Source organism: Acyrthosiphon pisum, chromosome A1 (genome assembly GCF_005508785.2).
Source record: "Acyrthosiphon pisum isolate AL4f chromosome A1, pea_aphid_22Mar2018_4r6ur, whole genome shotgun sequence".
In the NCBI taxonomy this organism is placed as follows: Eukaryota; Metazoa; Arthropoda; class Insecta; order Hemiptera; family Aphididae; genus Acyrthosiphon; species Acyrthosiphon pisum.
Genome location: NC_042494.1, coordinates 105,159,573 through 105,176,046, shown reverse-complemented (window position 1 = coordinate 105,176,046; position 16,474 = coordinate 105,159,573). Strand labels below are relative to the sequence as shown.

Here is a 16,474-nt window from a genome sequence, read left to right as displayed (position 1 = left end):
ACTAAAACAAAATTAATATCTAATAAAATCGTCAGACTCCTATTGAATTATTTGTTTTTGGATTAACTTTAATATTATATCCAACATTGATATTCTTACACAAAAGTCAGTAGTTTAATCTAAATTGCACTATTTTTTATTAACTGTAAAAATGTTCTTGGAAAATATTGGAGACTGAAAAAATGTATTAATTTACTGTCTGTGTTTTTATAACATTCATATGTTTAGTGAAATATTTTAGAATTTATTGCTTGGAATTTGGATATCTTAAATGACTACAAATATCACAAATGCATTACTTTGCAGCTTATAATCAATATAGATTATAGATAAATACGGTATAATATATACAGTTATAAAATGTAGTTGCAAAAATATATTTACAATAATAATAGTATAATAACTAATAAGTAATAACAGTGTACTTACATTACCAAACACAATATACAAGCATACAGTTAATACCAATGCACATATATTTTAACAATTTGTTAGTTATATATTATAATTTATAGCATAAACTATATGGATTATGAACACATGGTTTCAACGATATGCATTAAACTTTTAAACATTAAATTAATGATTTAGGGATTAAACTTTTAGTTTTTGTATATTATAGTACCTTTATTACTATATGACACAATAAAACGATAAAATATATTACATAACAATAGCAAATTACGTTTTGTAATAAATCTTTTACATTTTGAAACGTCAACTGGTCCACATTTAAATAGCTTAGAAACTATACTTGATCACACTTCGTACCAATGTGGTATACTGGTAGAAAACCCCAAGCATCTCACATGGTAAATTTGAATTGAACATTTTATATTTACATGCGTCTAGTCATGTGTCTATACATCTCGTAAAATTTACCTTTGCAAGTCTAACACAAATCAAACATAGGTACACTGAAAATGCGTTGTAATATCGATGATAGGAATTCAAAATTAAAGTTACACATTTATTTAAATATTATAAGCGCTATTTACATAGTAGACAAATATAAATATTAAATATTTTTATAATTTCACAATACATGGGGTATTACATTAATCGAAAAAAACGATTCGAAAAAAATCACACAGATACGTGTGTAAAACTGTTGCAGATAAAAGCTGAGCTAGTATATAAATTAAATAGGCATAAATTATAATTAATCTTATTCTCAGCAATAGATAAAAAATATTATGCACAGTGCCAAAGAGAGTGTAATCTAGAATGGTAGAAAACTCAAAACACCGAATGGTTTTAGCACGGATCTGCAATTTTTAAAAACAAAGCTGCCTATTTTATAATTTCATAGTTGATGTAAAAAATATTGATATAGCTTATAGGTTTAATATTTTTCTTTGTTTAAATCAAATATTTTTACACACTACAATGTAATAGGTGCATAATGCATATAACGGATTCTGTATGCAATATAATATTATACGTTATTCATTAGGTACCAATAACAATCACAGTGGTACTTGAATACGGTGGAACGTAGGTATATACCTATGCGGGGGTGTATGATTTTACAATTATTCGCGTATTTCACTGTATACGAGTACCTACCTATATACTATTATATATATATATGCACAGGTTGGATAGGTATAGACTGCAAGGTAAAATCTACTCATCGAAGCATTTTCAAAACGGGTCTTCGTCGTTCAGGTCTTCCTAAGCGGACGTTTGTTGTACGCGTTGTTCAGGATCTCAAAGTCATCCATCGTCGTCGGGTCCGATGACTCGGAGGGTGGTGGCAGGTGGTGAACGTAAGGCGGCAATGGGTCGTCGTACCTCTTCGATAGGATGGAAAACTCTCGGTGGGCGGCCACCAGTTTGGTTATTTTCGACGTGATCTCGTAATCGGTGCACGACGAGTCCAGCGCCAGTAGGCTGATAACCGTTCGTCGGAGATCTTCGAGCTTTACGAACGCAAACACAAATACAACATTTTTAAGACCACGATATTACAACAATAATTATAATATGATACTCGCAGACAAGTGAAACGTCGACTTACAGAACATTCTCGGCGTTTCACTTCACTCAGTTGGAATTTAACCGACGACAGATCGTCCTGTAGCACTCGCATCGTGTGCTCGTTCAGAGTCTTGTCTTGGTTATGACAATCGGAAGTAGATTTCAACTGGAAAACAAAAAGGCACGTTATTATAATATGATTTCGGATAATTCCGTTCTCTAAACACGATCTAGTCAGATTTCGATCATACTTGTTCTTTGAGCACAGTAACTTTCCGTGAAAAACGCATTCGCAACATTTCCGATTCAACGAGACGCTTCTCGAGATCGTCGATTTTCTTCGCTCTTTCCAACGAAGTCAGCTAAATAAGAAAAGGTGTACATTTTACACAATATGTAATCTTATGAATTATGGTACACAAACCGTGACATGGTGTTATACTAACCTTACAGTCTCCAGCATCGGATAGTTGTAGTTTCAAGTCTCGGATCTGCGCTCTACATTCGGTCAACTGTAACTGTGCCTTGTCCAATTGTTTTTGCAACTTTTTAGCCCTACGCAGCACGTATGCAAATGATTTAGTTTTAATTATAAGGTACATATTAAATTAGATATGTACGCAAAAGTGTGTCTGGAAGTAATCTAGATCAAAAAAGTATGTACTAAAATTCCAATGAATAACAAATTCCGGGTTAGTAAAATTAAGAGTTAGGTCAAAAATCTAAGTGATAACAATTTATATTATATAGTATGGTTAAGAGGGGGAGTAGGACAGTCGAGTGCTCTTGATTGGTGGACAGCAGGAGCTGTCTTCCGTATCGCTCGTCTCGGACGGTCGATGCGCACCGTGTTCTGTATTCTTTTCCCTGTGTCTATTGTATTTTTTCGAATTAAGCAATAAAGTATTACAGTTTGACTAATTTGTTTTGTAAATCGTTAACATAAGTGAAAATATATATATATAAAATAGCCTGTTAAAAAAATAATTTATATTAATTAAATTATTTTAGTATGATTATCAAATGTCAAAAATATATTTATATTTTATGAACACTTAATCTCAACATTATTGTTTACTATATAATGCCAATTTAAATCATCGACAAATTAAATATATTTTGAAACTTGATTTAAACTTGAATATTGTAGTATAATATGTTTCATAATTATTTGTAATTAACTAGTTAAACAACCAGACTTCACCCGGGAAAAAAATAAACAGACATAAGACACTATATTTGTGGTTTTTGATTTTAGCGTAGGAATACATCGTATAAATCGATCATGTAGTTTTTGAATCTATAATAGATACAATCAAACATACATTTTTTTTAAAAAAAATGTTATTTCTATAACCAGTGGCAATTCTATACATAAACAAAACAATTTTTGATTTTCTTTAGCAAAAACAAAATTCAAAGCAACCTATAGGGGCTTAAAAACGAAACTATAAACTCTCACCGAATCTCAAGGAATGTGAAAAATTTGGTTCCAATTGGTTCAGTAGTTTCCAAGTCTATAAGCCTCATCCAAACATACATTTATTCATATACATAAATAGATCATCAAATATCATTATTAATCTTTTTTAGTAGGCTATTTTTATTTGGATCTTTTGTCCTACCCGTTGGTTTTTTACCTCAGAATTTCAAACCATTGGATATTTTGATTTTGATATTTTATTTCAGGATATTTTTAATCCAATATTATCTGGATGATCTAATCATTTTAATAGTCAATATTATCGAACCCTCCAAATACTATATACACCCTTAGTATGTAATAAATTATTATATGTTTCAATTTTTCAATAGGTATGTTTAAAATAAACGTCATGATACCGTATATTAGCTTCATCTCTTTCTGTTTCCAAAAGTGTGCGTAATTTTGTACTCTCATCCTGGACACTGATTTTTCGACGTAACAAATCGAGATGGAGGTCACGTCTTTGTAGTTGGTCCCTTAGCGTACGTACGCGTCGTTGCAGTTGATAAACTAGGGCGCTCTAAATAAAAAATAAAAAATATTAAAATGACAAAATAATTTGTAGGTAGGCAGTTTAAATGAACAACATATTGTTATCGAGTAATAAAGCAAATAGGTACAATAGTATAATGTGATATAAAATAATATTTATCTTTGAAATATTGACGATAAATGTTTATGCGTACACTACAATAATATTATATATTATAAATAAGACTTATACAGCTTTCTGAGCTTATTACCCTAAAGTTACAGTGAAAAATAAAATATTACCTAATTATATAGGATAGGTATATATTAGATAGGTTTACAAAAATATAGTAATATTTACGTATGTATTATAAGACGAAAATGTTATACAAGATACACCAAAAGTACGTTACGAAAAAGTACTCAGCGATTAAGATTTCAAAGCGCTGATAGCTACAAGTATTATAATATATAAATATATGTTTACGTACGTTTCAAAGCATATTATTATTATAGTATTAAACCTAAACTTACATATTATTACTTGTACAGTTTTACTCATCAAAGTTTTACAAATACACAATAATATAATCGCCAAGACTACAGTAGTAAAAATGTGAATGGCAACGTAAAAATACCAAAGTATAAAATACTGCAATATTGTTATAGAGATAAAACGATGGTTCAAATATACTTCTCTGTAAGGATAATCGCAATATAAACGATGTCTGGATAACGACGACGACGTATAAGGATAACCGAGCAGTAACTATCACCACGGAAAAGAAAAATATCAAATGATCGGCGACGATGACGACTTAAATGTTAAAACAGCAATAAATTCTTACCTTGTCAATGTTTTTATCATATTCCAGTTTGGCTAGCTGTTCGGCGCGTAGCAGCAACGATTCGGTGTGTAAGTCGACGCCAACGTCTTTCGCTATTTGGTCCATGTGCATGACTCTCGATAGTTTGTCGAGGAATGTAACAAACTACGGCGAAACATGGTTTGAAATTCGTTCGTTCAATCAAAAACCAAAAAAATAAATGACTGCATTTAGTGTAACCGTTCAATACCGCTACATTTAAATCAACAGTGGTCGAGCCTGTTTACTGTTTAGACTCGAAAGTTTCAAAGATTGGTCTTACAGAGATATCTGGTAATTTATAATAGAGTATTCTCAACTATATTCGAAATATACCAAGCAGCAAGCGCAGTATCTAATCCACCGGCCACCACAAGCGGAATTCCCGTCGAATTAGATCACAAACCGATAGGTACACTAAAACCTAAGTACACCAATATACCGCCGTGTTATATGTTTATCATTTTATTTTCCAGGTGTAGTCGGGGTATAGGTAGGTAATAGGTATACAGCTAATTATTTGATATAAAGATATATTATTTTAATTTTATGTTCTCCGTTCAACTTTATACTTTAAAATCAAATCAATGTCTTTATATTTATTTTTTAATGCAAAACTAATTGTCAGAAAAAAAATTAGAAGAAATGTTATGCTTACAATTGTTTTGTCATTACGTAAATGCTCTTTGGTCATTTCACACACATTGAGTTCGCTCTCGGCGTGGTTCAATCTAGTCTCTAAATTGCGTCTTTCGTCCGCCAACACTCGATTTTCCGACGCCAATCTGTCCTGGTCGATCTGCAGCCGTTCTACCCGGTCGGTCAAACTGATTATCCTGTCCTTGGATTCCCCGTGCAGCTAAGCATTTTACAAAAACGATTTTCAACGATCCTGACCCCAGGGTCGCCATCGATTTACTGTGTTCTTATTGGCTAACTCGTTGACTAGCCTCTTCACCGCGTCTTTGACACCACACTCGGTGGACTGAACATACCCATCCGCCGACGTTAGACACACGGCCAATGACTCCAAAAAGTGTTGCATGTCAATCTGCATTTTTTGACACCTCTCGTCGTGCCCTCTTAAATCGTCTACGAAGTGTAAATAATTTAATAAGTCATTTTCAACCGAGACCATGGCTTCATTTACTTCTGAGAGTGGATATAGTGGCCTCCTGACTGGCTATGTTGTTGGACGCGATACCTAAACTCCTGTTGGTTGCCATCAGTTTATCCCTGAGCTCGGATAAATCACGTTCCATTACTCTCTGTTGCATTTCCAAATGTTCTTTTTCCTATAAGTAATTAGTTTGTTTTTTATAATGGCTATATTATATAATTTATTATTATTCATATTGTTTCTTTCCTTTCAAACACCATCATCAACGTGTCGTATTCACACAACAATTATATTATACAACTATGTAATTACACCGTTAATATCATACTTGTTTTAACTTATCTATTTCAAGAATATGGCCGGCAGCCTGTCTTTGAAGATTTTCTTTATCAGCCAAGGCCCTTTCTAGTTGCTCTCTACAGTTCCTCAATTCTATTTCTATCGAGGTTACATTTTCACTGGCGGAAATGTTTTTACGACGCAGTCTGTTTAATTCCTACAAATACAATAATAATTAATAATGATATTATTACATTTACTTTAACCGGTTCGAGTAAACCGTTTATGGAATAAATGAAACCAAACTGAACATTTAGTATGTTTAATGTTGATGGCCAAAAGTCATGAAAAAACATAATATTTGTATATTATAAGTAACCGTATGTGTTTAAACGTTTTTAAACCCACTATATAATACATGCAATATGCATATTATATGTATAGTATCATGATTGATTAATTCGTCGGTAAAACTTATTTGAAAATTAAATTGGTGGTTTCAAAGTCAACAATTGATAGTTCAAAATCAAACCAAAGCAAGCTCGAATTGGAAACAAATAAGACAACTATACCTACCTATTATTGGCTATTGTGTATTGGTATATTATTACATATTATTATTTCAATTTTATTAATTTTATAGTAAATTTATTCGTATAACTAGGTATTTAGTAAATAATAATATTCAGTTATTTTATAATATTAACTAATGAGTATTCGAGTATAAATCATTGTCCTGATATTCACCTGATGCATTTCCGATGCTTTGGATAAGACCACATCAACGGCGGCTGGAGAATCTGAATTCAAAGACTCGTAACCTAACGCCATCGAAGCTCTACTCACGAACTCTGACATTGATCTCCTTGCCGAGTCTCTCGCGTTTTCAGCTTTAGTACAGTTCAATTCCAATAAATCGATTCTCCGCTCCAACTCAGAACATTTCTCTGCCTGATGGCGATTTTCTCTAGCTAAAGATTCGGCTGACATGTCTGCTCTTCCCAATGATGTTGTCAACGATCTTTCTTGTTCCTCCAATTCCTAATAAAAAATTTAAAACATGTACAAACAATAAATTTATAGTTTAGATAGATTTAGGTAATTTATAAGTAAAAAATATAGATTTTCGTGTACCTTTATCCTATTTCTCAAACTGGCGATGATAGAATTCTGTCTAACTTGCTGCTCTTTCAACATTTCCGTTTCGGCCTCGAGTTCTACCGTTCTTTGATCTCTAGTCCGAAGCTGCCCTTTGGTATCTTGCAGCTATATACATATAGAGACACATGAGACAATCGGATTGTAGTTATCTTTAAATATTCATCTTAATATTATGGTTACTAACCTCGGATATAAGACGGTCTCTTTTGAACTGCAGAGCAGCCAGCTCGCTTTTCAGTGTGGATATCATCTCGTGATTGCTTATAGTGTCTTCAGAATCCATCTGTAAAAAAACAGAAAAAGGTGAATTTATAAAACAAAAATGTACGAATTAATCTGGTACGTATTAAAGCGTGAAGAACGTAAATAAAAGGTGGTTTATTACGAGGGCAAAAAAAAACAGAACTTTTTCACTGGTAGGTACCACGTACGAATTGTATAAGACTCTATATAGATTGTCTGGAGTCACGCACATTATATTATTCCAGTCACTAAACCCTTTTCACCAGTCCTCGTCGAAATTACAACATATAGGTATACAAAGAATACAATTTGTATTGTTTTTTTGCATGGTGACCATACCTGGTTTTTTTTTTTTATCGAACTCTATCGATTTTTTAATGATGTGTGGTTTTTACTAGCTTTTCGTCATTGGCGTTATTGTTTTATGGAACGCTGATAATAATATACACTGGCAGATGTATACCGACTTCTGATATGTTGGTCGGCCAGCCAAGTACTAAATCAAACCGCCGGCGCCGAGTGCGTACAACAGTATAACAATAGTGCGTGTGTCGTGAACGAATGGAATTTATCGATTTGCATGTCACACGATATATTGTACGGAAACATTTACATAGAGCCGTGTTCTTAAGTAGGTTAAACCTGTGAGTTTGGAGTTTATTTTTGGCGCATAAAAACGACTGTTTTCCAACTTGCGGGTGGTTTAATTATAATATTAAATAGGCATAGGTATACGCAAAGATATTATGTTGTTCCAAACGCATAATAATACGATGGTATAATAATAATCCTACATCGGATACAATCATTATAATAAATATTAGGATATACATAAATATATATATGAATATAAGAATATGAATACATACCTACATATTATTATATAGCCACCGATTAGGTATAATAATAATAATAACAATAACGATGACAATAATACGTAATATGCTTTATGATTTATTCGAATTCAGACAACATTGCAAATATTCAGCGCTACTGTTTGCCTGGTACCCAGTGGATCACCCTGGGCCAGTGCGCATTGTTGTGCGTGTGTGTCTCTTTATACATTTCGCGAATGTGTCCTCGGCGTACTTAAAAAAAAATCAATCATCGTGACATGATGTTAATTTTTTTTAGCACGACACCGCCATATAATATATGCGACATGCGCCTATAAAATACTATGTACGTATTTACATTTGTTGGATATAACATAAAATTATAACGTTTTACATTGTATATAATATAAATATATCGAATATCTTATGAATAAACCGTTTTACGTGTATGATTACGATCGCGAGTAGGCAGTTTGGTAAATACGCATAGCAGGGCATAATAATAAAATATTTAATGTATGAATACATACTTTTATATATAGATAGGTGCAGTGCTTAGCCATTGGATGGATTATAACGGATGATATCGGGTGATATTTTATGGTGATTTAATAAGTAGATTTATGTTTTTAACCGTTAGACGCTGGAACGCTGCTAGACAATTTTCAAATAATTTTATTTAAAAAAACAAACTGCCCGAATGACGGAATCGGACATCGCGAAAGGATAAGGCACCTGTAATCGTTATATATTTTCGCGTTGCTCGTTCTGGCACTTGGTCACTCCACCAAAAGTATTTTCCGAGAGAAAAATAAAAACGCGACGGTGTAAAAGACCCGCAAACCTTTGTAATACTATCATCTCCCGCTCTGTAGCCGCGCAATCCATATAAAAAATAATGACACGCATAATTAATCGTATAATATAATCATGCCCGTTTACTTTTTGGCCGCAAAGGATGTCGAACACCCTCCAGTCTTCGTCGCTCATCGGTTGTGTCATCCCGGCGAGGCTTTTCGATTATCATAAAATACTATATTGAATTATATGATGACGTATAGGCCGCGGGTGCACGTCGGCGTAGCACACAAAATGTTATACCAACTCAAACCGACCGGCATAAAAAACTAGCGAGCATTTGAAGCGAACGTGGTCGTGTCGGTGCCCGTCTGTATATCGATTCCCCTTTGCTGCAAGAGCCACGCGCTAAAATAAAGGCTATAATAATAATGACGTACCGTGTTGAATTGTTGACCCCCGCCGCCGCCAACACGCTTAGTGACGTATTTAGGTACTCCGGTGGCGTAGTTGGGGGAATTCGTCCCGAGGAGAGGGATTAGGTACCCTCAGTGCCCAAGGGCCAAAATCCTCTAGTATAGCTGTGAAAAAAACTAAATAGTAACTACAGTAGTAATTATTGTATAAATTGTCTACGAAAAATAATGTGAACTCGGGTACCAGTTTTTGACAAAAGGTACCTTTTGCATTTGCATAACTCCCATTTTTGTGATCACCAAAATAATAATAAAACTGTGGATTTATTTCGTAAAATAAAATGAACATTATCTATCAATATACGAGTATAGTGTTGTTCTAATAAATTTTAACAATATATGGTTGTTGTATAATGTATTTGCATTTTGACTTCTATGCGGTAAAAGTTTAATTTTCAAGACAATTGTCGCAATAAATAGAGTCAAAATTGCAAAAATATCGGAATGCAAATTTTAAGCAGTTTCCGATACCTCGAATCACAATAGGTACATAAATCCATATCTGCTTTAGCGTTAAAATAATAATTAGTTGATGCGATGGGTATAATAGGCGATCTACTATAATATAATAGCTAATTATATACATGACGCATACTAGTTTACTACCGCATGACTACATTCAGCCGACATGTTTATTTATCAGGTTCTTTATTAAATATAATATTAGTATCTAATACGAGACAAAAATGCACAGTTTTTTTAGATAATATAATACATATTCACATAGCCTTAACTGTTTGCGACAGATTGATAATCTGAACTAGCATAATATTACAGCTTAATATATTATATATTTATATATTATAATATACAGCTGCCTATGCTGTACCTATATGTTTTTTTTTCGAACTATTCGCTTCTCAACGCAGAAGCCTTGTACTTACAGTGCCTAATCTTGATTTAAAATATCAACTACATATTTTGGACTTGGCGTGGTTAAATAAAATCTATTTTCAAAAAATGTATATAAAAAACCCGATACAGTTTGACTTTATTTTTCGATTTAGAAAACCGTCGGCCTAACTGTAAAACTCAAGTATAAGTAGTAATATTTTGATAAAAATATACTTTGTATTCGCCTCTACAATGTAAACAATACGTAATGTTGTATACGATAGTCGATAATATTTCCAGCATAGTATACGATTACTGTTTAAATAAGTGCCTTATACTACAAAGCAGTGGCGCAACTACAAAATATAAATAAACAGAAACATTTTACACTGTGAATTGTGATGCATGCAGTATTGTTTGAATAGGTAACGCGTAACATAGATTTATATATTTATACTAAAAAAGAAAATATATAAAACGACAGGAATACAAGGTACCAACACATTTTTTAAATAAAAATGATAAAGGTTTTGTGCAAAGTACGTGATATAGACGATATAGTGTGTTTAATTTGAATCAAATTCAAATATTGAAATGTAATTACTTATTTGGTCAAATTGTTAATATTTACAAATGCACGTTAATATAATATTATACGATATTACGCAGCATCAATCAGAAATAAATCACATAATAGGTAGGTACCTATATACTTTTATTGTTTAGTGGTACCTACACAACGAAAAATGATTTAAATAATAGTTCGGTACTTCAGTGCGCAGTGGGGAAAATTCGAAAATTCGTAAGTATCCCCGCGTGTTGTTGATGTATTGTTGTAGGTTTGTGCATAATATAGAATAATGAACGATAGCCGATAAGCCCATTGCCCATAATATAAGAGGATAAAGAGTGTAAGTATAATAAACAACAGCAGCGAATGCAGTACGGATGTGTAAAGGAATTGTCTGTAGTTGACAGCAAACTGCCGCGAGAATAAAATATAATCGTGATCGCGAACAATAGCAGGAAATATCAACCGATTCATCTGCAGTGTTTTTATACGATTTTCTCGAGTTGGCTACATAGTAAACGAACAAAAGAACAATATTTGTAGGTAGGTGATAAAATACATCAAACAGATGTGTGGTACCTAAATAATATGCTGCACACAATAAATACGTAATTTTTGTTGTTTTTACTTTCATAATATGTATAGGTATATATTGTAATTATATATTTTTTAATGTTTGGTATTTATCAAGGTATACGCAACATCGACCGTTTTTTATAAAGTTCGATACAGTACATCTTTCAATCTTTGTACAATATTACAATTACTGCGTGCAATACGTGTGTGTGTGTGTGTGTGTCTTGTATCACTGCGTACCATGCAATTTTGGATCCAATTAGATCCATAGGCAATAGGCCCCTAACCCCGAAACTAATTTCTGAGATTAGATTTCAAAGATCTAAGGGCCGCTTTAAAGTTTAAAGTAACACAACATTTATAAATTATAATAATTTATTTTCGATCATCCTTTAAAATATTTTCAGGTACCTAACGGCCAACAACCATGTTTCCATAAGACCCCCTCTCAAAATCTCTATCTATGGACTCGTAACTCACAAGTAACTTAAAGACAATAATATTATTATTTAGATGTGCTTTATAATATAATATGTTGACGGCTCGGTGCACACTGCGTATATTATGTAATTTTTACACATTGAGCATTTACATGAAGCACTGAGGGAAAACAAACATCAATGATATATAACTATGGTTACGGAACCATATGTCAACGTAGTGTAGGTGAAGTCGTCTACTCACCTGTAATATAATGTTTTATTACATCCTATACCTGCCCATCGCTCGATGAATAGCTATACCATGATGTGTAGGTATAATTTATGTATAGTATGACGTATATATATATGTATTTATGAACTGTCCTCATTACTATAGTTTTGAAACTTGCTCGTTGAGTTTACCCCAAGTTTAAAATTAGGTGTATAGCGTATTTTGAAAATTTATTTAATTCTCTGGTGCTTAGTTACCTATACTTAGATATAATTTCCGGACACAAATTTTTGCCCCTACCCTTGACGTAAAGTTTTTGACGATTTTGACCTTTTGTCTATAGCAATTTATAGAATCTTATAGAAACCTAAATTACCTACTAATATCAATTTGACTTCTTTTAAACTTACTAAAATTCTATAATTAATTATTTGTCTTAGTGACATGTGAGTACCGAGTCTGAGTGCAGTTATAATTAGGGCCCGGATGTTGATAACATTTGCAAATTTTTTTTGAATATCACAATTCATAGAACCAGTGGCGTAATTATGGGGGGGGGGGGGTATGGGGATATATCCCCCCCCAGACCCTTTTTTTTAGAATATCCATAATTAAATTCCCGTAAGCACTAAGTTTTAAAAGATTTTAAGATAAGAAATAAGAATTCATGGATATTAATACTAATATAAAACTACGATAGCTCATAAATTACAATATATGACAAGACAATTGTACAGCTCATAGTTAAAACATAACACTGATAAATCTACAATTTACGACTCTAGATTAGTGTTAAAAGCATGAAATATATCACAAAAACGTGAAACATTGAAATTTGTCTAATGCAAATATTAATGCAATAATGCTACCTAGTTATTTATCAATTATTGATTATATAATCTAGATTAGTTCTTATAATAATCATGGAATGAGTACAGTGGTTAACATATTATTACTATATTGATTGTACTTTTACTAACTTAAATACCTACTTAATAGGAACGCTTGAATGGACTTACGATGTTATCAGTGCATCGGGACATTAAGTTGAACCCCGATGACATACTGGATATTTTGGCGAAAAAAAACAAAAAGAAATCTTGAAATAATATTATAGTTTATGAAAAATATATTTAGCTTAATTTAATTATTTACTTTATTGTCTTTGAAAACCATTATTATACCATTTACCTCCTTATTAATTTATAATAATGAATTAATATAATATTGTGATGTATGAGATTTAATGGTCAATGGGGGGGGGGGGCGCATAGCCCCACTAGAACGATAGTATAAACTTATACCCTAATTCCACCCCAGAACCAATTCCAAATTACGCCACTGCATAGAACATATAGGTACGTTATTTTTCTAAACACTAAGATGTGTTTAAATAACATACGAATCTATACAATTAGTTTTTAATTTGAATTTTTGCGTTTTTTTTGTTTTAAGTCATTTTTGTAACTTTTCTTAAAAATTTGTAAAATGTTCAATTTTTATAGCTAAGAATTGAAAATTTAAAATAAGATTCCATGTTAGTAGCTTATGCTGTCACCAAAAAAATCTAATCAATATAATAAAGACATTTTTTCTCGATAATAATATTATATTAAGTTCAAATTTAGGACAAAATCAGATATTTAAACGAAAAATAACAATTTTAGTTACAATGACTTTTTCAAATGCAATTTTTTATCAAATTAATTCAACCTACAAATAATAGTAAAATAAATTACTTTAATAACATTTATTACAACTGTCTTCGCTCAGAATCGTTTTTCGTATACGGTGATTTTATAGGTATCTATAAATTCAAATTTAACACATTCGTTACAGCGACCCTACTAGACACCTGCTGTACAGGACAGTCACTTGCCCACTTTTTACTTTTAGTCATATTGGATGTAATATTTCCGTTGTGTACTAGCGCCCAATGGGTATATAATATTAATTTTTAAACTTTTAAAAAAATATTTTTTCAATAATATAGACCAGGGATGGGCAACTCAAAGTAACTAGCGGGCCACTTTTAAGTACTTTAAAATCTAGCGGGCCGCAGTGCATATGAGAAAGCAAAAAAAAAAAAGGTCCTTCAAAATTTATTTTTTACGCTTTTTAGCGGACATTTTTAAAATAATTACTACAAAAAACACGAAAATAATAGTATAATAAAATTATATGAAGTAATTTGAAAATGTAGCGCGGGCCAGACAAAAAAGGCTCGCGGGCCGCCAGTTGCCCACCCCTGATATAGACTATGGTCTAAAGATTAATAGGTATATAATAAAATAAAACAATTTACTTAAATTTGGAGAAAACTTTTTCCTTTTCCGTACCAGAGTGGTCATAGTTTAGACCATTTTTCCGGCATTTAATAACTAATAAATAATAATAGGCTCATGTTTTTTGTAATTGTTTTCAATTATTAAAATATTAAGATAACACGGCGTCCTAAATAGGCTATTTCGCTACACCACTGTAATGAGTCCATTTTTTTCCGATATTACACAGGTGATTCGGGATTCCTATAATAGGTAAAATTACCTGTCTTATGGGCTATTATAAATAATAAATTATACATCATTTTAAATTTAGAGCATTTCTCCTTAAGCATCAGTGGAAAAGTTGTTGAGCAAGTGTAGATTATTCATTAGGTAATAAGTCATGTTTAACAGAAAAAGTCAAGAAAAAACTAACTATAGGACTTAAAATATAGCAACCAAATTAATTTTACTATGAATAAAATGCCAAGTTTTAATTAATGGATCTGTTGATATAATGATATATTTACATTTTACACAAATACCACACTATAACTATAATAGTAACTATAAAAAAGCCGGGCTCACGAAAAGTGAGCGCTGGCGGCCGATGGGTGGAGCTCAAATATTCATTGAATACATTCCCGTCGAAGTATTTGAAGTATGTCATAAGACGCACTGCATGCCGTCGCGTCACCCGGTAATACAAAACAATACTAGAAAATCTGAGAGCCCCTAGCCCCGACAATATTTAAGCTCCCCCGTCGGCCGCCAGCGCTCACTCTTCATGAGCCCGACTATAGAGAACAATGTGTTTATTAAAAAAGTTGATGAACCTTATTAATATTAACTTTATTACAAACCTTTGAAATTGTTAAAGTTAGTATGATGGGTACTCTGAAGATGCCACATCTCACTGTCAATTGAAAAAGAGGCATAATAATAGCTTTTCTTATAGCTAGAACGTATAAGGAAATTTACCAGAAAAATTTAAATCAAATTTAATTTATATGTTACAATGAACAAAAAGTGATAACAAAATGTGTCACTGAAAACTTGATAAACCTGATATTGCATCAACGTAATATGATTTCATAAGTTTTTTAAGGGATTTTTTGAATGAAGTAAGACATTTATTGGATCAACAAAAACAGAATCATTATTTTCTGGAAGTCATTAGTTATCTGGTTCTAATGTAATTTTTAATTATGCATATCTTATGAAATATCATAATTCATAACCATCATAAATATTATGAAATTGTTTAATTTTTTTAATGTATCAACTGTATAAGTTAAAATAATATAAGAAAAATGGATATTTATACAGTTAATAGGAAGTTCTACTTTTTACATAAAATTTAAAAAAACACCATTTAATATTTTCCAAGTGTCGTTCATAATATTTTTAGATAAAAGAATTAACATTAGTATATTATTCTGAATACAGACTGAAAAAGTAAAAATAAAATGAAAATGTTATTTAAAAATATTATAGTCAAATGATATAACATTAATATTGGCATAAACAGATTAATTATTAGAATATTAGCTTATTAAAAATGTAATGTTAAATTATTTTAAGGTAATCATATAATTTTGAATTTTTTAAAAATAAAAATTATAATCATTTATAAAGAAATGCGTCAGGTAGAAATTATTAATCCAAGTCTCTCAAATAAGAAACTTATTTTTTATTGTAAATATGAAACATTACTTCTCCATAGCAACCTCAAAGCATTACAAAATTATCCTTTTTTTTGTCTAAAATAGTAATGAACTGAAAGTGTATATTAGTTACATGCATGTAAGCTAACTTATCTACAATCTACTACCGATTGCAACGAAAAAAAAACA

At 31.7% G+C, this 16,474-nt stretch overlaps 1 protein-coding gene across 3 annotated transcripts; it reads right to left on the bottom strand.

The window, feature by feature from the left end:
- Positions 1-214: 214 nt before the first annotated feature.
- On the bottom strand, positions 215-9,602 carry LOC100168669 (coiled-coil domain-containing protein 170). 3 transcript variants are annotated; one of them, XM_008186538.3, is made up of 15 exons: positions 9,388-9,602; positions 7,551-7,649; positions 7,340-7,471; positions 6,953-7,246; positions 6,255-6,422; positions 5,957-6,101; positions 5,726-5,898; positions 5,465-5,665; positions 4,789-4,932; positions 4,635-4,709; positions 3,826-3,989; positions 2,430-2,538; positions 2,235-2,345; positions 2,024-2,149; positions 215-1,925 (listed from the first exon to the last, which is right to left on the bottom strand). In XM_008186538.3, exons 1-15 carry the CDS (start codon positions 9,445-9,447, stop codon positions 1,668-1,670), a joined length of 2,259 nt encoding a protein of 752 aa, XP_008184760.1. In that variant the 5' UTR covers positions 9,448-9,602; the 3' UTR covers positions 215-1,667. The 3 variants fall into 3 exon arrangements, with proteins under 3 accessions (XP_008184760.1, XP_029343814.1, XP_016661310.1); XM_029487954.1 differs by lacking the exon at positions 9,388-9,602 and adding an exon at positions 7,949-8,286; XM_016805821.2 differs by lacking the exon at positions 4,635-4,709 and having other exon boundaries at positions 9,388-9,601.
- Positions 9,603-16,474: the final 6,872 nt, after the last annotated feature.